The sequence below is a fragment of the Aedes albopictus genome, chromosome 2 (assembly GCF_035046485.1).
Source record: "Aedes albopictus strain Foshan chromosome 2, AalbF5, whole genome shotgun sequence".
NCBI classification, from domain to species: Eukaryota; Metazoa; Arthropoda; class Insecta; order Diptera; family Culicidae; genus Aedes; species Aedes albopictus.
Genome location: NC_085137.1, coordinates 428,377,826 through 428,401,332, shown reverse-complemented (window position 1 = coordinate 428,401,332; position 23,507 = coordinate 428,377,826). Strand labels below are relative to the sequence as shown.

The following is a 23,507-nucleotide window of genomic DNA, read 5'->3' as shown; positions in this document are numbered from 1 at the left end:
AGAGCACAAATCTGAAGAACCGAAGGTCGGTTTGCGCTGAAAATTTGATCGATTGATCACCACCAGCGGGTAACCAATCGATTACCTTTTGAGCTCAAACTGACAATCGGTTCTTCAGATTTGTGCTCTTGCAAATTCGAGTTGTGGCTTCGTCATATATTCACCTTAAGTAACATGACTTTTGAACGACTTTGCATGATTTTTCTTGAAATTCATCCGAAATTCTCAAATATTACATATTTATAGGGGATATTGGACAAAATGAAACACCATATCTGAATGTAATTGACAAGACACGACCCGTTTGGCGTTTCTCCATGCAGTAGCATGACTTTTGAACGATTATGCATGGTTTTTTTGTTCAAAATCATCAGAACTTCTCAAATATTTTCATTTTATAAGGGATATTGGACAAAATGAGACACTTATTGCGATCAAAAGTGAAAAACATTTGCTAAACCAAGTTGTCTGTCATTGGTACATAAAGTTTTTCAAAATATTAAGGTTTTCGCCCACATTTTTTGGATTTAAGTTTGATATTCAAGTATTTTTGACAAATTTAGGGGAAAATGGCCAAAATGAGACACTTGGCGACGCGACGTTTTTTTTCTGGAAAGGGGTTGGCACCATTCGATTCCCTGAAAATTTTTTGCTTAAGAATGGGTATCTGTCGATTGCTTAGCGGCTGGAACTGAATTGCGTCCGTTTTTTCGCTCGAATTTGTACACTAATGATCGTAGACGACGAGCGATTTTTTGGTGCTGTTGTACTGTTTACAACGCGCTGAAGGGATCTTATTGCCCATTCATGCTATAATTAAAACATAATTTTATTCAAAGTATTCTTTATGGAAAAATATTTCTTGGGATCGTTTTGCCTTTCTCGTACACCAAAATGTACTAAAGGCTGTATGTTCCATGATATGTTCACTCAAGAAACGAATTTTCGATAGTAAGCTCAGAGGGTCAAGTCACCAATCAACTCAGTCAGATGAACTGAAATGATGCCTTTGTGTATGTATGTGTGTATGTGCGTGTATGTATGTATGTCTGTGTACAAAATAGGTAACTCACTTTTAAGGAGAAACTTCGGAGAATAAAAATATGGCTGCCACAATGGCCAACTTGGACTCCTACTCACGTTTTCAAGAGCACCAATCTTGAAAATTCGTTAACAAATGCGCGCGATTTGGAAAAGCTGCCTCTTTTTGCAAGTGAGCAAAGCCAGGATAAACAAGTGCGGCTTGGTTCGATGCTTCGTTCGTCAGATTTGTGCCTCTAAAGTTTAGGTATTCCGAAGTTATGGCCATTTCAGTGATCCGGACCAGCACCGGTAGAATTGGCCGTACATAACACTGAATCCAGCTCCCTCATGCAACACATCAAACTGCGCCGATTTTTGTAACCTTTAGCACGGTTGACGAATTTTGTGCGAAAATCAACACTGGAGACCAGAATTTCCACGATGTCGGCCCAAAATTTAAGATGGCGACCTAATATTCAAGATGATGTCTCAAAATTCAAGATGCCGGCTGTTTAGTAGAGTTTTAGACTCTGCTACTATTCAATAAGGGTAAACTTGGCATGGAGAATTTCTCCAGGAATTACTCCAAGAATTCTGTTAAGAATTTCTCCAAAAATTCTACCAGGAATTTCTCCAAGTGTTCCTACAAAATTTTCTCCAAAAATTCCTCCAGTAATTTTTTTAAGAATTTCTCCAGATATTCCTCCAAAACTTCTGCTAAGAATACTTTCAAGAATCTGTCCAGGAATTTCTCCTGAAATGCTTTCAAAAATTCTGACAGGAACTCCTATAACAATTTCTCCAAGACTAGCTCCAATACTTCTGTCAAAAACTCCTCCAAGAATGCCTCAAGGAATTTGATCAGCGGTTCCTTAACAAATTCCTCTAGAAATATTTCCTGATATATTTCAATAAAAACCTTAAGGAATTCTTCCAGGAAATCCTTAAGAAATGCCTACAGGAAGGAATCCCCCTTGAAATTCAGGAAATCCTCCAAGAGTTCATCCAGGAGTTCCTCCAAGACATTCGCCAAGATTTCCTTCAACAATCCTCCAAGGCTTCTTTCAAGAATTGGGTGTTTAAGTGAATAAAATTTTGCTATTTTCTATAGCCTAATCGATAGAGCTTTTTTTTCTGAGTATAACGTGATTTTATTGGAATCCAATAGCTTTGTTTTGATGGGTAAAATAACAAAACTGTTGCAGTTCGACCCGAGCAATAAAAAATCCCATGCAAACTTTAAATGCATTTTAACAATAGTTCCCGCACTCCAAAAATTATCCCAAAGATCCCAATTCCACCAAGAATCTCTCTAGGCATTTTTCCAGAAGAAATTGAAGGAATTCCTGAAGTATTTCCCGGAACAATTCCTGGAGTAATTCCAGGAGGATTTCCTGGAATAATTCTAAGAGGAACTTCTGGAGAAATTTCTGGATTATTTCCTGGAGGAATTCATAGAGTAATTCCTGGAGAAATTCCTGTAGTAATTCCTACAGCAATTCCTGTAGGAATTCCTGCAGTTTTTCTTGGAATAATTCCAAGAGAAATTCCTGGAATAATTCCTTGAGGAATTCCTGCAATAATCCCTGGAGGAATTCTTGGCATATTTCTTTTAGCTCCTGGAACAATTGCTAGAGGAATTCCTGTAGTAATTCCAGGAGGAATTCGTAGAGTAATTCCTGGAGAACTTCCTGGAGGAATTCCTGGAGTAATTCCTGAAGGAATTCCTGGAGTTTTTGCTGGAGGAATTTCTGGAATATATCCTGGAGGAATTCGTGGAGGAGTTCATGGAGGAATCCCTGGGGAAATTCCTTGAGCAATGACTGATGGAATTATTGGAAGAATTTCAAGAGGAATCCCTGTGAGGAATTACTTTAAGAACCCCTGTTGGAATTGCTGGAGGAATTCCTGGAAAACCCCCTGGAAGAATTTCTGCAAAACACCGTGAAGGAATTTTTGTATGAATCCCTTGATGAATTCCTAGATGAATTAGCAGTTATTCCTGGATAAATTTCCTGGAGGAATTCCTGGAGTAATCCTTGGAAGAATTCCTGAAGGAAATTTTGGAGGAATCCCTGGAGGAATTTCGGGAAGAATCCTTTATGGAATGCCTGAAGAAATCCCTGGATTAGTTGTTGGAGGAAATCCTGGATGAATTCCTGAATGAGCTCTGAAGGAATTTCTGGAGGAATATCTGAATAAATTCCTTGAGGAATTTCTAGAGGAATCGCTGGAGGTATCCCTGAAGAAACTCGTAGGAAAATTCCTGGAGAAATCCATGGAAAACTTCTTAGAGGAATCCCAGGAGAAATTTATGAAGGAACTCTTGGAAAAATAATACCTGGAGGAGTTTCCAGGGAGCTCCTGTGGAAATCCTTGGGGGAATCCCGAGAAATCCTCGGGGAACTCCCGTGGAATCCTCGAGGAACTCCCGGAGGAATTCCCGTGCAACTCCTGAAGGAGTTCCCGTGGAACTCCTTCAGAATTTTTCGTAGGTGTAGTGGCTTTGCCCACTCGGTAAAACCGCCGAACCCTCTAACATGGGTTCTCGAGTGAAACAGATGATGTATATAGAAATAAAGAATTAAGGTCAGTTCTGATTTGACTATGAACGTACTCGGTAGTATGTTATTCGCACTTGAGGAATGCCTCTTTGTTCTTAAATTACCGGTTATAACAGTGTCGACGAGGAGAAATGTTACTGAGTTTTGTACAATCGGTATTTTTATCTTTGGCGTATAGTTTTCAGTGCAAAATTCAATTTGGCGACAAGCGTGCTATTTATTTAGTATATATTTTTGATTCATGCCGCCGGTAGTGTATTTTTCGTGTGATTTTTTGTGTTTCGGTAGATCGAGTCAGTTATTCACTTTTGTATGTTGATGCAATTTTTTGATATTTTTTTTGTCGTATTTTGTCAGTGTTTGCTGTAAAACGTTGCTGTACAATGGTGCATAAAAACTTCCAGCAGTGCGTGAAGTGATTTTTGTCTTTTATTTTTGGTACAGCATGGTGCAAAATGTTACCTTTTGTTAATCACTTTACCATTTTGTTTATTTTGTGAAAGAGAAAATCTCTTTGAATGTTGATGCATTTCTCTTTCTTTTCATTAGTTTGACGACGGCATTTTGCTTTTGGTTTTTTTTTTGCCACTTTGTAATGTCATGACCATTTTTATTTAATCTGGCACACACAAGAGAGTCAGTCATTTTGGAAGAGTGGTAAAATCGACAACGAACTCGCTCATCATTTTCCGTTTCATATAGATGACAGTACTTGCGATGAAGCAAGTGAACATAGCCGAATAGCAACACGAAGTTGCATTGTTTACCATCTGACTCTACATTTGCATTTATTGTGTGGAAAGTGCCATTATGCGAGTATGATTGCTGTTGGTTTTTGTGATGTTACAGTGAGCTTGTTTTGAAGAGACAATTTGTTCAACCGTTTTTTTTCAATGCCTGTGTCCCGTCAAATTATGTTTTTGTATGCTGGAAGGGTTTTGTTTCCGTATTTCGTGTTGGCACCAAATGTTGACAGTGTTTTATAGTTCGACCGGATAATATGTCGAACAGTTGTTTTGGAGCATCAACTATTTACAGTCGAGTGCATATGAATGCATATTTTTTTCCGACGAATTTTGCCGTAGGACTACGGTTGTTTTTTGAGCACAATTTTTAGCTCTTATTTTATTTTATTTTTGGTGCTTTTCCTCGGAGACAATTAAATTTTGGAGAAATTGCTTCGGGATATGCGATAGTCGATGATGCAACACCACTGATTGGCGAGGATAATTCTCATGTTGAAGGGTATACGATATCGCAGAAGCTGGAAAGGTGCATTTGACATACTTGGATACCCAGCATTAAGATCAACCCCACCATGGACTAAGAGGAAAAAGCTGGACGGCAAAGGCAAGAACTGTAGCTGAAGGCAATCAATAAGCGGACCGGCGATGAAGGGCTGATGAAGATGAAGCGGCCGTGAAGAAACCCCTTAGTCGGTGATTTCCGATTTGTCAGGAGCAAAGCAGCCCATTCAACACATAGTTTAAGTTCCACGTCGAGTTTTTGGAGACAGGCGAATCTGATCCAGTAAGAAGAAGCCATTTCCGTGATTGAAGCTTAAAATAGTTTAATATTTAGTTCGTTAAATTCACGATTGTAAATTGTTTATTCTGCTTGCATGTTTTAAACACTTTTTGATTATTTGCATACTTTGCATTCAGAATTTTAAAAGATTGGTAACGAAAACAATTGTACATAATCTCAATTAAAGGGGGAAGAACTGTAGTGGCTTTGCCCACTCGGTAAAACCGCCGAACCCTCTAACATGGGTTCTCGAGTGAAACAGATGATGTATATAGAAATAAAGAATAAAGGTCAGTTCTGATTTGACTATGAACGTACTCGGTAGTATGTTATTCGCACTTGAGGAATGCCTCTTTGTTCTTAAATTACCGGTTATAACAGTAGGGTTCTTGAAGTAATTCCCGATGAGCTCCTGGAGGAATTACAGAATAGCTCCTGAAGAAATTTCCGAGAAACTGCCGGGAAATTCGTGAAGGATTTCACGGGAAGTCCTGGAGGCATTTCTTAGGAACTCGCTGAGGTATTTACGAAGAACACAACGATGAATTTCTAAGGGACTCCTGTAGAAATTTTCTAGAAATGCCTGGAGGAATTCTTTGGTAATTTTTCAGAATTTTATGGCTCATTTATATGTCAGTGGATCCACAAACAACACAAAAAGATACTCGAAATATTATGAGATACAACATAAATAAACGTGAAAGAATGACATCGATAAAGTAAAGAGATACAAGAGTAGAGCTTGTAAAGCTTGAAAGCCTCAATTCCAGAATAGTTTGGATGACCTAGATCACCAAGTTGAGGTTCTAAAAGTAGCGTAGATTATATTTCTAAGATTTGCAGATTTCGCGATCCATACTTAAAAATATATTGGATCCATTTGTGTGCCAGTGGACACCCAAACAGCAACACATAGAGATACTCGTAATATTATGAGTTGCAACAGACACAATCGTAGAAGAATTATGCCGATAGAGTGAAGAGAAACAAGAGAGCATGTAGGTAGACCTTGAGGGTCCTAATTCCAAAATTGTTTGGAAAACCTGGAATATCCCATGAATGTACCAAAAGCTTTGTAGTTGTGTACTGAGTCTGCATTAGAACTAAAGACTACAGTCCACGATTATTTTTTTCAATTCAAGCATGATACAGTATGTAGATATTGTAATCCAAGCTTCAAAGTGTATTGGAGACCATTTGTATTTCACGAAATGTCCAACTTCCTCAATATCGAGTTGCTTGAGGGGCCGTTCATAAACCACGTAGACTTTTTGGGGGGAGGGGGGGGGGGTCTGGCCAAAGTCCACGCTCCATACAAATTTCAATTTTTTTGTATGGACAAAAGTCTACGAGGGGGTCTGAGATGGCCAAATTTTGGTCTACGTGGTTTATGAACAGCCCCTTGTAGCATTGGGAGGTCTAATGAACATCTGCGTGACTAAATTTCTTGAATAGAGTGAACACAAATAATGGTAGATGTTGTAGATCTTAAGAAAATGAATTCCAGCGCAGTTTGGATGACCTAGATCACTCAATTCATGTACCATGAATTTTCTAGAGGCGCTTTGAAGCTTTTTGAGTAACGTAGACTATGTTATGTGATCATTTATCGTGTATAAATTTTGGTTTAGAATGTTGAATTTCTGACACAAACTTCGAATTACTTTGGAGGCCTTAGAATAGCTCTAGGATCAAAACTTCAACAGACTATGATACAATAAATTGCATGTCAAGGATCAGGTTAAAATATTGATGATTAGCAAAACGATGAATGTGAAAGTTACGTCAATTTTGAGAAAATGATTGCTGTTCTTTTATGCTGAAGATTAATCTAAGCTATCCTAACCGTAGCCACTACAACTGTTTGATAGTTTTACAATCAACTGTGACATGTGATATGTCATTTAAAATGGTAATAAACTAGCTTTGAAAAACTTCTTCAAAAGTTAAAAAGTTGCATTTAAACCAAAGATACGCGAAGTTGAACAATTCATTTGGCTGCCAATATCTCGATAAGTATATGGAGCGGCAAACTAATATTCTAAGGATTACTGGTTCAAGTGGAAAGTAGACCTATCGAACACTTTATTTTTTTTTATGCAATTCAATATCACAATTAATATTTTATCTAACTTATTTTGGTATCATAATGGCCATTTTTCCGAACTGAATCATTATGCAACTGAAATGAGTTGCGTAATGAAAAAAAGTTGTATAATGTTCATAATGCAACTCATTTGAGTTGCATTATGAACATTATGCAACTCATATGAGTTACATTATGAAAAAATCATTGCATACAATTTTGTATGGAACTCGTTGCAAAACTCGATTTTTTCAGCATTGGCAAGCCTCGTTGGATAAATGTACGACTCGTGCTGAAAAATTCAACTTTTTGCAACTCGTTACATAAATAACTATTTTTCTTCTTTTTTATGGCTCGACGTTCGCATTGGAACTTGGCTTGCCTCTTTTCAACTTAGTGTTAGAGCAATTCCACAGTTATTAATTGAAGTGCTTTCTTTGCCTGCCATTGCATAAATTTGTACATTGTGTGACAAGAACAATGATACACTAAGTATGCCCAGAGAGTCGAGAAAATTTTCCCGACCGGAACGGGAATCGAACTCGCCGTCTCTGGAATGGCGATCCATAACGTTAACCACTAGGCTAACTGGAGACCTCGAACACCTAAATCTCAAAATGAATAAAATCAATTTCCGATATTTGGGCACCTGAATCCCCTTAGTGCACCGGTGTCACCTACTGGCAGAATATCGAATCAAACGACCTATCACGGGTATCGTCAGAGAAGAGAAGGTCATCTCTGGAGTCAGAAATTGATAAATATTGCATGCTGTTGGTCGCGACACGTAGCGGTTGAAGTCACACTTTTTACTCGAAAATTTCAACCGTGTTGACACGAAAAAGCAAAGTACTAGTATTTTGGAGGCAAGTACACCAACTCAAAAACTGATTCGCAAAAAGATTGTGTTCAAATAGAATCTATTTCAGGGACACAGACCAAGTTGTTTATCTCTCGAAACCGTATCTTTAAGATAATTAAGAAAAAATGATAAAACATCATTAATATGCTTTATAACAGCCTGCAATTGCCAAAAACATCTTTGGAACGTCTACCATATTATTGCAATAGTGGTCGAAACAACAATTGATATGCTCTCAAACAGCGTGTCAAAGTTCCGCTGCCGCAGACGAAAAAAAAGCAACAAAATATGCTCCGCAACAAAGATTTATTACGACGGTAGCGAGACATAATAAAAATCGCGTTCATTTTGTCAGCAACAAAATTCATAGCAATACTAGCTGTCCCCGGCAAACTTTGTCTTGCCTACTGCGTTTTTTGACGTTTCATGTCCCTAGCCAAGCGCCCAAGTCCCCGTTCAAAATGTATGAAAACCCGATTTTCAAAAACTCTTGATTTTCCCATGTTTTAGGCCTCATAAATCTTCCTTGGGTGAAAACTAACAGAACAAAACTTAGACGACCCAAATCGGACCATCCGTTCGCAAGTTATGCGCGGTCCCACGTATGCCACTGCATTTTTATATATATAGATTTGCTACGCTATTTTTATTTCGTAATTTTTCAGTTGTTTTCAATAGGAATTTCGATTTATGCGATTGTAAATTCTCATTTTGTCGGAAAGTGACTGAATCCATAGATAGCAGTCGAAAAATCTAACGAGAAGATCGAAATGTTGCTACACAACTTATGAATTTTTGCTATAACTCAGGGGGAATGACACTTCCTTTGCTAACCGGAAAACCCCGCATTTCAAGACCAACAATTGAAAAGGCCGCATCAATATTTTGTAAATAAACATGTTTCTGTCTACTTGAGGCCTTTTGAACTACACCCACACACCTCACCATCATCACCACCACCAACATCAAGCATTCTATTAATATGTGGAGAGATGCGTGGGTGGATCCCAGAAGGCCCTATGTCGACAGAAACGTGTTTGTTAACGCAATGTTGATGCGACCTTTTCAATTGTTGGTCTTGATTTATCCGTTGCTAACCGTCGTGACCGCGTCTAAGCAGCGGTTAACGACGGTTAGATACGGATAAATGCGGATTTTCCGGTTAAAAAATGATATGTCATTCCCCTTGCTATTAGCATTAGCATTAGCATTAAGCGAGTCGCACAAATTCGTAGGTGGTACAGTCCTAGACCGCTGTTATGAGGGATGCCTCCTTCCCGTCCGAACCAAAGCACAAAGATTTGGGACTAATCTCTGACTCTTAGACAAGACTGACGCAATCCTCCAATGGTCGAGCACTGTTCTGGCCACGTCCTTGCGACTGCTGAGGAATGGGAAAGGATGGTTAGTTTTGGAAACCTATGAAAAATGTAGACAACTCTACGATCTCTCAGGCCTAGGTGTCACGGGAATTTGGGTGTTGTTAGTGGAAGGGTAAACTCCAAAGGATACGCTTGTTTAACGTTCAGACACACCATTGTTAGACTGCTTCGAATCAGTTGTCTGCCCAATTCATCCTGGTTTCCTCGTCATCTTGTTGGCATTTGGTTGAATTACTAGATTCTTCGGTTGATAATCTGAAATATAAAATAATATTAACATCGTACGTCAAATAAGCTACATATTAGTGATACGCTCGCCACAGTTACATATTATTAAAATATTATTTATATCGTACGATACATTTACCTGAATCCTGCTGAAACAAAATGTTAATTAGCAGTACATTGAAACACAAATACTACAAAACACAAGGTAAAGAGCATCAAACTTTGATCTTGGAATATTTAAAAATACGGTAAATATCAAGATCAAAATTTGATTTGGTAGATCTTACACCGCAACGCACCATTCTAAGGTGATCTACCCACGTTACGGGATACGATGGTGCTATTGCGAATCTTTTCTGAAATCCGCATATTGGCCAACAACTTGTGCGCCGACAGCCCATGCGTCGGGTTGTGCGCCATACAAAATGTAAATAAACAAGTGTCAAAATGGTTCACGCCAAGAGCTCTATCTCTCTTAGGGTTCGGATCCATTTTTTTGTCTTAAACATTGAACTTCCTTGCAGTGTTGAGAATACTCACTTGTAAGAGTGATACTCACTTGCTTCTATCTCAGTTCAGAAGCATCCTATCAAAAAATGATGTTTGAAGGGCTTTTAGATTGTAGTTTAATCTAAAAGTTTGCCGAATAAAGTAAAGGCCGCAGACGCATACCAAAATTGTGAGAGAGCTGTGAGTACGAGGTGAGTAAAATTCGTGAAATTTATACTCACCTTGTGCTCACAGCTCTTTCACGGTTTTGGTATGCGTCTGCGAGCTTTACTTTATTCAGTAAACTTTTAGATTAAACTACAATCTAAAAGCCCTTCGAACATCATTTTTTGATAGCATGCTTCTAGACTGAGATAGAAGCAAGTGAGTATAATTTTTCGCAAGTGAGTATTCGCAACACTGCTTCCTTGTGTCTGGAAATAATGTACAACAAAGATATTATTGAGTAACAACGTAACAACGCTTTTACCTCACTAAACCATTGAATCATAGGGTAAAAAATATAATTTGGACATGTATATAATTTGGACATGCACGGCGATGTATGCCTTGTTCCGGAGAGCTAATGAAAGTAGATACTTCTCAATATCGATTGTTGGATCAAATAGACCCTATTATGATGACTTACGTTGAAAATACGCTTAACATTTAAGAATTTACTTCAAAATTATCGAAAATGTAAACTATTTCACTAAAACCCCTCAAATGCACAGGTATGCAAGACGACATACACTACATAGTCACATACAATATTTACCTCAAAATGATTGAAATAATAATTGTAAGAAATTTAAAAGCCTTATTGCAAAGAAAAATGTTCAATGAAGAAGTATTAGGCAGCAAATCTCTTAACATTCATCTGGAACGCTTAAAATAGGATGTGTCCAAAATTCATTGCATGGTTTCTACTGCTAAAATACAGGGTGTTAGGTTCATGAGTGCAAACTTTTTAAAGGGTGATAGAGGACCATAAATGGTGATAAAAATTGTTCTACGCATATGGTCAAATCTCAACCGTTTCGTAGTTATTGAACTCCCCATGTTTTTGACTCTTATTGCCTCAACTGGCTATAACTTTAAAATGGTCAAACTTATCGCAGTTTTTTTACCCTTATTCGAAAGATTATTAAATTTTCTATCAAATGGCATCTTTGAATCGTTTGGTTTAGTTAAATAACTAAGTTTTCTAGAGCAAAATAGCTAAAAATAACGTGTTTTAATTTGTTTATGTCAATTATTTTTGAAAAATGCGTAATAAATAAAAATTCTTTCTTTGGCAAAGTTGTGGCCCCTATTCCACTCTACAATTCGTTTTTTGACGCCCAACTTCTAACTCTTATCGTTTTCTTGCAATTTTGATTTAAATGTGCGGCACAGTGCGCAAAAAGGTGCTTACCATGACGATTGCAAATTTATGATCTGAAATGCGATGTTTAAATCAAAATTGCAAGAAAACGATAAGAGGTAGGGTAAAAGCTCCCTTAGTGGAGGTAGTACCAATAGTGGTGGTAGTGGCAATTTAGCACTATTTCGACCAAAAAGCTTGTAAATGACATTTTTAATAGATGCATCATACCTAATTAATAACATTAATTAAGTTTTGTGTTCAGGATTTGCCGAAAAAACTATTTTAAACAATTATTTTCCTTAATTTTTTTGCTTGCAGCTATAGTGGTGGTAGTGTTCCTATAGTGGTGGGTCCCATAAGAATTCAATGGGTTGCGCCACTATAGGAACCAATATTAAATTTTACCTCCATAATAGGAACCGTGTACCTATAGTTGGTGCAAGTGATTTATTAGCAAAAACTGAAATAAACAATGGTTTTTACATTTTTTCTAGCAAATTTAAGTGAAAAACTACCGATTAACCTTTTCAGATTTTTTATTTTGTGGTTTTATCAATTTTATTCAATTACTAGCTGTCCCGGCAAACGTTGTCTTGCCAAGCTGTGGTGGTTTGACAACTGGTGAGCTCATAACGTCACCGCACTCTAGATTGGTTTAATTTCCATCGTGTTGATTTCCTTCCCATCTCACAAAAATCAGTATTTTAGCAATTTTCTTATTTTTCTAGTTTATTTTTATAACTTTTTATACATATAAACACAGCCACCATGAATACGAATCGAACCGTGCAAGAGTCTTGCTGATCGGTTCACCCGTTCGTGAGTTTTGTTGCCTCAAAGGTACATCAAACTCATTTTTATATACAGGGTGTTAGGTTCCTGAGTGCAAACTTTTTAAAGGATGATAGAGGACCATAAATGGTGAAAAAAATTGTTCTACGCATATGGTCAAATCTCAACCGTTACGTAGTTATTGAACTCCCCATGTTTTGACTCTTATTGCCTTAACTGGCTATAACTTTAAAATGATCAAACTTATCGCACTTTTTTAACCCTTATTCGAAAGATCATTGAATTTTCTATCAAATGGCATCTTTGAACCGATCGGTTTAGTTAAATAACTAAGTTTTCTAGAGCAAATAGCCTAAAAGTTGTGTGTTTTGATTTGTTTTTGTCAATTAACTTTGAAAAATGCGTAATAATTTAAAATTCTTTATTTGGCAAAGTTGTGGCCCCTGTTTCACTTGACAATTCGTTCTTTGACATCAAACTTCTATCTCTTATCGTTTTCTTACAATTTCGATTTAAACGTCGCATTTCAGATCAGAAATTTGCAATCGTCATGGAAAGCACTTTTTTGCGCACTGTGCCGCACATTCAAATCAAAATTGCATGAAAACGATAAGAGTTAGAAGTTTTGCGTCAAAGAACAAATTGTAGAGTAGAACAAGGGCCACAACTTTGCCAAAGAAAGAATTTAAATTTATTACGCATGTTTTAAAGATAATGTACATAAACAAATAAAAACACACTATTTTTAGCTATTTTGCTCTAGAAAACTTAGTTATTCAGCTAAACCAATCGATTCAAAGATGCCATTTGATAGAAAATTCAATAATCTTTCGAATAAGCGTTAAAAAACTGCGATAAGTTTGACCATTTTAAAGTTATAGCCAGTTAAGGCAATAAGAGTCAAAAACATGGGGAGTTCAATAACTACGTAACGGTTGAGATTTGACCATATGGGTAGAACAATTTTTTTCACCATTTATGGTCCTCTATCACCCTTTAAAAAGTTTGCACTCAGGAACCTAACACCTTGTATTTTCGTCATCAGATGAACTACATGGGGATGCAGTGTGATTGCATACTTGGAGGCGTATTCTGTGGGTCTGGCGATATTTCCTCGATTTTACCAAAAACTGTAATAGTTATCAAAATAGATGCCTGTTAAGCGGAGAAATTTGATTATTTGTAAGAAAATATTTGATACTTTATGCTACTTCCATGATTTAGCAGTATTCATAGCTAAACATTGAGCTAATTGCCCTGTCCAAATTATATATACCTGAGGGTGTCCAAAACATATATTCGGTGTCCAAAATGCAATTCTTACAGGCGATCGGAAATTGCGATTTTCTCAGCTTAAAATGCTTTCGTTAAGGTTTTTGTCACCAGGAACGTATTGGTAACTTTGCAAAATAATCAATTGCTTTCCAAGGAAGCTAGGGGACGATTTTTTCAACGTTGTCCTCAGCCTGTCCAAAATACATGAATTACCCTAGTGTTTTGGCTAGTGAAAAACTTGGCGCAAAGGCAATCGGCGCGCAAATTGTGCGCTGGTGTGTGGATTTGAATTAATCGTTGCAAAGTGCCCAACACACGTTATACCCTGGCGCGCAACCTAGAGGTCGAAGAGAAACTTGTCGAAATGCTAAAAATTCTCAAGAAGCTCAATATAATATTTTGGGCGCTTGATTCTCAAAACCGTCCATAGTGTCTCATGTGTGACTTATGATAGAAGATGATGCGAATAATTGAAAGATTCAATTTGGCCGATAAATCAGCACTTCTGCGCCGTACCACATGGAGCTGCGAATAAATGGGCGGATATGCTTTGCACCCTACACCGCCAAATTGGGCTTCTCGTTCCATCGTAAAACAAACAGACGTCGTTCGTTCGTTCAATTCAAACCCATATGACTTCTATAGGTACTTGAAACCTGTGCAGGGCGTGATCTTCGTTAGGGCAAGTGCGATTCAGCTAGGCCGCCGAGGGAGAGGTGTGGTCGGCTCAGCGCACGTCACATATCGTGAGCGGGAATCTACGAGTTCATCTCAAAAGTCTGTAGATTTAATGAATGAAATTTTCGCGCTTGTTTGATGACCTGAGACGGACGGACGGCCGGCAGAATGCCGCCCGCCGCCCAGGTTGAGGATGATCATTTTTCTGCGCTTCGCATTTGTTTCGGGAAACAAGTCAAGGGTGAATTCATCATAACTTTCAATTGTTTTGTCGGTCGGTCGCGAGCACGTTGTATACTGGATCGGACCCCCAGAATCAGCCACCAAATGCCACATAGAAACAACGATTGTCAGAGTTCATGTGGAGTGGCCTGGCTTGGCCTGGCTCGATGACCGAAGCACAGAGCACACACTGGGTGGAAAAGACTTGGGTTACTGGCACTAGGTTTCAGCGCGAAAGATGCGCGAAGTCGATTACAAGCTCGCGATGGAAGTTTTCAATGGCGTGGGAGGCTAGGTACGACTCGCATAGAGCTTCTCTGCTTCGCAGGCAGTGGGATTTCGTGAAATTTTTGGACCGTTTATTGGCTACGATCGGTAGCGGCAACCAACAATCTGATGCCACGTTTGAGCATATTCGCGGAAGTGACTGTTCGTTGGCAGATGAAGAGGAAGTTTGTGTTACATTGTACATTAGCTGGGAATGGATAGAATCGGATGAGCTGGAAAATGATGAATGAGTGCTGGAAAAGGAAATCCTTGTCAGTTCGTTTTCAGCTGTCAAAGGTATCGAATGGTCTTTATCCAGATACCTTTCGTGACCGGGGTCGCCATATTCTTGGCATCAATTCCGAAACATGCACGTAACAGCTAATTCGCGTCATGTGGCTATAATTAAATGCAGTCATTTGTTATACCTAGAGTTCTAATCATTCTTTTCAGCTCGTTACTCCCAATTTAAGGTTGAAGCATGCAATTTCAATGGATTCAATCGAAGCTAATCTTTCTAGCTGCTGCCGCGTCAAAACAAAGGAGCCACCGTGTATGCATTAGCGTAGCTAGAGTTCAGAACAGCTATGGCAGATCATGCACGAACAGGGATTCCCCGGCTAAACTGATACGATTGATCATGGCGACGATGGATCGAGTGATCTACGGCGGAGTGCAAATGAAAGACGGGACTTGGAGAAGGCGAATAAACCACGAGCTACATCAGCTGCTGAAAGAACCAACCATCGCGAAAATCGGGAGGCTACGGTGGACGGGTTACGTCATCAGGATGTCGGATAGCAACCCGACTAAAATGGTTCTCGATAGTCATCCGACCGGTACAAGAAGACGTGGAGCGCAGCGAGCTAGGTGGGTCGACCAAGTGGAGGACGATCTGCGGACCCTACGCAGAGTGCGGAACTGGAGACAAACAGCCATGGACCGAGTGGAATGGAGACAGCTACTATGTACAGCACAGGCCACCCAGGCCTTAGCCTGATCGGTAAGGTAAGTACCTTCTAATACCTGCTTATCCTATGACAGATAAGCGTATTTTACATACTACTTAGGCCGTTCATAAACCACATAGACAAAAATTTGGCCATCTCAGACCGTCATCCCTCCTCTGGACTTTTGGTCATACACAAATTTGAAAATTAGTATGGATCGTACAGTTTGGCCAGACCCCTCCCAAAAACCTTTCGTGGGTTGGCGTCGCACACTGGAGTAACAGGGTCCATTTCATGGCCAAAAAGTTTCAACACGTTTAATGGTGTATTATGTATGTACTAGCGATAAAAATGTGAATTTATATATTGAGGAAGAATTTTGGATTATAAATAGCCATAATAATCCACTTAAAGGCTAGAAATGAGTTCTTATAACCTCTCCAAGGACAACGTTTATTTTCAACCCCAACAATTGTTTGAAGCGTCGAATATTTTTATTTGACAACAGAGAACTGAAAAATAATTATATTTCCGTGAAAAATATTGTTTGGGGACAAGGGCCACCTCGTTTCATAGAAATTCTCCTAGAAGTGTGAGAGAAATTCAATTCTTTTATAAGTGTAGATAACGTGTTTATGTCTTCAGCAAAGTTGTAAGGAGTCTCATAATGGGGAAACTTGTTGAACAATTGTTCTATCTTCACAATTTTCAGGAATATGGGCCGTTATTTTTGAACGGCCCCTTAAACTCAGTTTAAATGTTGTACCATTTGCTAGATATTTTGGGTATCACATTTTCATTTTGGGGTAACTTTTATAGTGCCCTGGAAAACACATCAAAACTCATAGTGCCCTGGAAAACACATCAAAACTCAAAAATTAATCATGGATTGAAATTTTAGGAGTTTGAACATGATGATAGAAGCCGTGTGAAATATATCAGTTTGAATTTTTCTATTAAAACATGGCATTTTATCACAACTTTATACATAAAAGTAAGTTCGTGGAGTACTGAGTGAAAAACTCAATGAGTTTAGCTATAAAAAAAACAAAATTTATCTGAAAATATTTTCTTAACTGTGCATCGACATATGATTACATGCTACAAAAAGTGAGCTCTGTATTTGAGTTGTTTTTGATTTCTTTATGACAAATTTTGAACACAACAGTTCTAGCTACATTAGATTACTACTGCATTGCATACATTTATCGGTGTATGGAGATTTCTGCCCAAATTTACTAAATTAATTCCATTTGACACATTTTGTTAAGAGATAGAAGACCAGATTTGTATTCTGCTATGATCTATCTACCGAGAATAAGTGGCCGTTCATTGAAAAAGTAGTCGAAACGAAGTTGCTTTTTCGAAATTAAATCTAATTGTAACTAAAAACTATTCAAAAAGGTGTAAATTTCAAAATGTTTTATTTTTTCGTCTGGTACTTTCTGGTACCCGTTCTCTTGCGATTCACAAAGGATATGCCTTATATTTTATTGTAATTTTATCCAGATCGCGGAATTCTGCAGAATCTGAAAACTTTTTGAATGCTGAAAATGGTTCAAAATTGGCAAAAAACATGATTTTGAAAGCTCTTCTGTAAGAGAGCAAAATAAATGAAACCAGGTGAAGTTTTTTGTTTAAATGATACACCCTTATCAGGAGAACTGAGTTACATGCTCAGTTATTTTTTCCAAACTGTCAATATATCGATAATTGAAGACTGAAGTTCTTCCGATGAGTTATGATGCAAATGAAAAAACAGTAGAGAAAATCGTCAAATTTCGGCATTTATTCTTTAAAAAATATGCATTCCAAAGTATTTTATTGATTACCACATGATGAAGCATTACTTCATTTATCTTTAAAAAATATTAGACTCTGGAAAACCCTGAAAAAAATTTTCGACTTATGGCCAGGAATTTGGCCCATTTACGCCTGTTTGCGTCGGTGAGTAAACTGTGAAGTACTGTGATATCAAGAATTCTTTCAGGGAATAAGAATCCAAGGATTTGTTAAGATATTCTTTTGAAAATCTATCAAGAATACCAACCAAGATTCCTCCGAGAACTCTTAGGAAATAATCTACAAAAATTTACCTTGAATTACTTCAGGGATTCTTTCTTGGATTCTTACTTTAATTTCTTTCGCAGTTTATCACATAATTCTATCTCGGATTCATTTTGCAGTTCTTCTTTCAATTTGCAAAGTTTTTTGTTTCGGAGACTTTCCGGGGTTTCTTAGATTTTTCCAGGATATCCTCCCAAGAATTCATACAAAGGTTTTCCGTCCGGAATTTTGAGAAGCTGTTCGTTGGATTTTTACCAGAATTCTGTTCAGGATTTCTGACGGATTTTTTCCCGAGGTCTTTGCAAGAGTAACTCTTGCTATTTTTTCCAGTAGTCTTCTCGATACACTACCAGAATTTAGGAGTTTTTACCTAAATAGGTTTTCTTGGGATTGCTTTCAAAGTTCCTTTCTAGATTTTTCTAATAGGTCTATCCGGAGTTTCTCGTAAGACATTACAAGGATTTTTCCTACGAATTACAAGGAATTTCGCTGGTAATTCCAGGCAAGAACTCTTAGATCAACTTTTAGAGAAATCTCAAAAGAAATATACAGAACTCTGGGTTAATTCCGGTAGGGATTGCGGGATTCTGTTAGAAATTCTTGAAAAAGGAAATTAAAACAATCACAGGACTGTAAAAAATCTTGGAAACAACTAATTGCAAAAGCCTGGAGAATGCTTTAAAAGAACTCGCGGAAAAATCTCCTTGATGATGGAATAATTAGGATAAATCCCGAAAAAATCAAACACATCCCGGGAGCAACACTGAAAGCAACGTTGAAAGAAAAGTTTCGTAGAAATTTCAAGATAAATCTTAACCGTTATGTGTCCGGCAAATTTTTTGCTTTTTTCTACACCGTGCTTTTTAAATGGGAGCTGGGTATCCGGGTACCCTGTCGGCCACATAACGGTTAAGAGATATCTCGCGAGAACCTTTAAGAAATATCCCGGAAAAAAAAAACTAGAGGACAGTTCTTCGGAAACTACTTCTAGAAATTTCTGGAGGATCTAACGTAGGCACTCGGGGGCGATCAGTTGAAATCTCTACAAGAAATCCCTGTAGAAAATAGATGACAAACTCATGAAAAAATCCTTGGATGAACTTCACTAAAAATCTCAGGAATAACCCCTGTAGAAACTCTGAGAGAAATTTCGGGAAGTATTTGTAGGCGAAAACTCTAGCAGAGACTCCGGGACTACCTTGGAGATTATTTTGAGAGAAATTCATGTCTAGATTCCTGGACAAATTTATTTTTTTTTTCATTTTTTGGAATCATCGGCATGCTGAAATCTGTTTGATCTCTTTGACCCCTCTTTATATAACGCGAAAAACGGCGGTATGTAAATATTGCGAATGTGGTGTTTCCCTTGTGGAAATACCAAAACACCAAAACACCAAAAATATTAAATTGGACTGTCATCATAAAAAATATACTTACAGCTAAGAACTACTATCTCTATTTTACTAACATCACTTCTGGTATTAAATATTATAAATCTAATTTTACATCAACTGAAGGTACCATTGCGCTCTCATATTCCCGGACTCACCTATTGCATCGGTTAGTGAAAATCGTGACTTGGTTGATCACTGCAGTACTCTGTTATCATATCGGAAATGCAGTCGAACACATCGAATGCCACATTGCACTGCTCAAAGTTATCTAAAACCAAGAAAGAAAAAAAAATATCGTTATTCAATGCAATTAATAGTCACAAATGTCCAAATGCACTCACCTGCCACGTCATTCCTTTTCACCTTGTATTTCATGGAGGTCCCCTTGAGGCAACGGTCCACACCGCGAAGTGTAGCCATAAAGTAGCCCTGCTCGCTGACCCCGTCCGTGTACAAATTGACCAAACCGTCCAACGTGGGCCAGCCGTTCTTGTCGACGGCGTTGTTTTTGCGGTACACGCATTGCATCAGGCACTGCAAATAAGGTTTGGTAAAAAAATGATCACCAAATAGGCTTTGTACTACAGTGTTGTTCACTGCACTATTCAGTTGTAAATTTTGGCAGGTTCAACGTTTAGTTGTCGGTAAAAAATTTAACGGCAATATCTCTGCCAAACGTCATTCGACCAACTGTCCTACAGCCCGGCTCACCAGCATGTAATGTATGATAATTGATAGAGTTTACTACATTGTTGGTATACATAAAAAAGTTTCCGAATATGTACACTCCCGATCAAAAGTTTGGGATCACCCCCTCAAAAACATGTCATATTTTTAGGCCCATATCTCCGCCAATTTGCATCCGATTTCAAAACCCTAGGTCTCATTCAAAAGATAATAAGTCAAAGAAACTTTGCACATGCTTTAAAAGAAACTTTTTCAAAAAAAAAATTGTATGTTAACTTAACCCAAAGTTGCCAACTTTTCTAAAAAATGAATATAAACTTACGGCAGTGTCGCTGGAAATTGAGTCGACCAAATTTTAAGATGAGAGCGGTAATATAACCCATTTTCTATTAGCCTTCAACTGCTTTTAACAGAATTAAGCTAAAAAATCTAGAAAAAAAAGTTATTAAGTAAACTAAGTTTTCATTTCATCGACCAAAAGTTTGGGGTCACCCCTCAATATGATGTATCAGTCAAAAGTGGTAGCAGGTTTGCATATTTTTTTCATCTGTTTAGACTTTGATTTATGTGGTGTAAACTGTTTCAATAATTCAGCCATTAGTTATACTTGTTTGTGTGTAAACAAACTTTTGTTTACGTTGCCTGTGAGATTTACCACAACAAGGTAAACAAAAAGTGGACAAAAACCGTAAAACATGAAAAAGTTTTGTCTGTCGCATAATTTTCATTTCCGATTTGTCCAGATAGTCAAAGCAAGAAATCGAAAGATAAAGAGTAGTTCTTTCAAATGTGGTAAAATAATTGTTGTTTAGTTGGGAAATCTAAGAGTCCTTGAGAGCCAAAGTTGAGCCATTTGTATGAAGATTTCAATTTTTTGCGCTCCGTCACGAAAGGGATATGATCACTGGTTGACTGGGGGGGGGGGGGAGGGGTTCTGACTTGAGATGGCTTTTAAGCGGCATGGTCGCCCGATTGTGAATATGCAAATCGGTATTGCAGTTTTGAGGAAATGACTGTTTTAGATTTGGTCGTATAGTTTCGTTAAGTATATGAGTATGAGCATTTCCTCCAGTAATTTTACATTAATTCAATTATGGATTCTTCCAGAGATTCCTTAAAAAATCGTAGAGGTTCTCCCAGTGATTGTTCCAGTGTTGTTTTCGCGGTTTAATTCAAAAATTTCTCTAGAGATCCTCTACGGTATTCCTTTAGAGATTTCTTCATGGATTTCCTCATAAATTCCTTTCAGAATTATTCGAACTATTTCTGCAGGAATATCTTCCAGAATTTTTTTTTTTTCAGAAAATGTGACTAGAGATTATTCAATAACTAATCCAGGAATTGCTTCAAAATTTTGTACACAAAATCCTTTAGGAGTCCATCCAATTATTCCTTCAATTCTTTTTTATCCAGGGATTCCTGCAGAAATTTTTCCAGGAACCATAAACCAGGAATTCTACCTCTGCTGAGATTCCCTAAAGATTGCATCCAGTATTCCTTATGGGTTTTATTCCTCCAATAATTTCTCCAGGGATTAACCCGCCTATTATTTCTATGATTCTTTCAGGAACAACCTCCGGGATAAGAAAAAAAGCCTCCAAGAACTTTTCTTGGGATTCCTTCAGTGATTCCTCCTGAAATTCTTCCAGGCACTCCTCCAGGAATTAATCCAAGACATCCTCCAGAAACTGTTAAGAGATTCCCTAAGGAATTCTTCTTGGGATTGATTCCGAGATTCCTCCTGGGGATTTTTCAGGAACTGCTACAGGGATTCCTCTAAGATTTCCGCTACGTACTCTTTTTAGGGTTCCTTCAGGATTACCTCAAGAATTTCAGCAGTTTATTCAGTACTTACTCCTGGGATTTCTGCAGAAATTGATCCTTGGATTTCTTCAGGAATTCGGCCCGGGATTCCTCCAAGAATTCCTTCAGGAATTGTTCCAGAATTCCTCTGGGAATTACTACAGGAATTCCTGTCGAAATTCCTACAGAGACTCGTCCAGGAATTCCTCTAGACATTCCTTTAGAGATTCCTCATAAATTTCTCCTGGGATTCCTCCAGGTATTCCTCTAGACATTCCTACATGGATTCCTCTAGGGATTCTTCTTGAAAGTTATCCAGTGATTCTTCAATAAAATCTTCCAGGGATTCCTCCAGAAGAGATTCCTCGTGGAATTTATGCAGAAATTCCTCCAGAAATTCCTCTGGAGATTTCTCAAGGGATTTCTTTAGATATTCCTACAGACATGCCTCCAGGAATTTCTCCCGGGGTTCCTCCAGGTATTCCAATTGAGGAATTCTTCTAGGGAATCCTCTAGGGATCGCTCTGCAATTCCTACAGGAATTCTTTTTGGAATTCCTCCAGGCATTCCTTCAGGGATTTCTATAGGGATTCTCTCTACGGATTCATCCAGGATTTTCTCTAGTATTTCATTAAGGGATTCCTCCTGGAATACCTATAAGAATTCCACCAGGAATTACCCCCAAATTTTTTTCAGAAATTCTTCCAGGAACTGATCCAGTAATTCCTTCAGAAATTACTGCGGCAAATTCTCCAGGGATTCCTTCAGAAATTCCACCAGGAATTCCTCCCGGAGTTTATCCAGAAGGTATTCCTCAAGGCATTCCTCCAAAATTTCGTCCAGGCATTTCCAGGGACTTCTCCAGGAATTCCACTAAAAATACCTCCAGGAATAACCCCAGGTATTTCTACAGGAGTTCATCCAGAAATTGATCCAGGAATTCATCCAGGAATAACTTTGGAAATTCCTACTGCAATTCCTCCAGGAATTTCTCCAAAAGGTCCCGTAGAGATGCCTCAGAAATTCTTTCAGGAATCTGTTCAAGAATTCCTTCAGGATTTTTCCAGAGATTCATGCGGTAATTCTTCCAGGGTTTCCTCCAGGAATTTCTCCTCCAGGGATTCCTCCAGAGAATTCTCGAGGAATTATTTCACGGATTCCTCCAGAAATTCCACCAGCAATTTAACAGGAATTTCTTCGAAGATTCCTCTAAAGATTTTTCCAGAGATTCCTCCAGGAATACCTCCGATGAATCCTCCAGAAATTCCTCTGGGATTTTATTCAGAAATTCTCCAGGAATTCTGGTAGAGATTCCTCCACGAAAATACCCCAAGAATTCCTCCTAGGATTCCGCCAGGAATTTGTCCAGAAGTTCCTCCAGGCATTCTTCCGAAGGTTCTTCCTGAAATTGCTTCAGAGATTTCTCTAGGTGTTTTTTTTTTCAAGGAATCCTCCAGGAATTCTTCCAAGAATTTCATCAGAAATTTCTCTTAGGATTCCTTCAGGAATTTCTCAAAAGGTTTCTTCAGAAACTTCTCTAAGTTGAAGAACCGGCTCTTGATGCTTAACATACAAGCTCCTTCTTACATCGATTGGTCATCAACCGATGCGATGATGGGCCTCTATGCCTATCGCATATTTTGATAAAAACTGTTCCCCAGTATGCGCAACGCATGTTGTCGCGACTCTGGGAAATGCAGTGGTTACCTCGAAACGTTCGCATCATGGACATTGGACACTGTTCCACGTACCTTCTATGCAGCGTTACGACGCCAAATCATCATTGGACTTAGCCCACCTTAGCCTGTGGACAGATAAAACTGCTAAAGCAGTTCGTCGACT

At 38.2% G+C, this 23,507-nt stretch overlaps 1 protein-coding gene across 1 annotated transcript in view; it reads right to left on the bottom strand.

Annotated features, from left to right (window-relative positions):
• Window positions 1–19,240: 19,240 nt before the first annotated feature.
• Window positions 19,241–23,507, bottom strand: part of LOC134286888 (general odorant-binding protein 70-like) — a 20,675-nt gene continuing 16,408 nt past the window's right edge. Inside the window, exons 2-3 of the mRNA XM_062848584.1 lie at window positions 19,517–19,709; window positions 19,241–19,443 (exon numbers count right to left, since the gene is read on the bottom strand). Coding sequence (XP_062704568.1) covers window positions 19,343–19,443; window positions 19,517–19,709 — 294 coding nt within the window. The 3' untranslated portion in view covers window positions 19,241–19,342. The remainder of the gene's footprint in view (window positions 19,444–19,516; window positions 19,710–23,507) is intronic.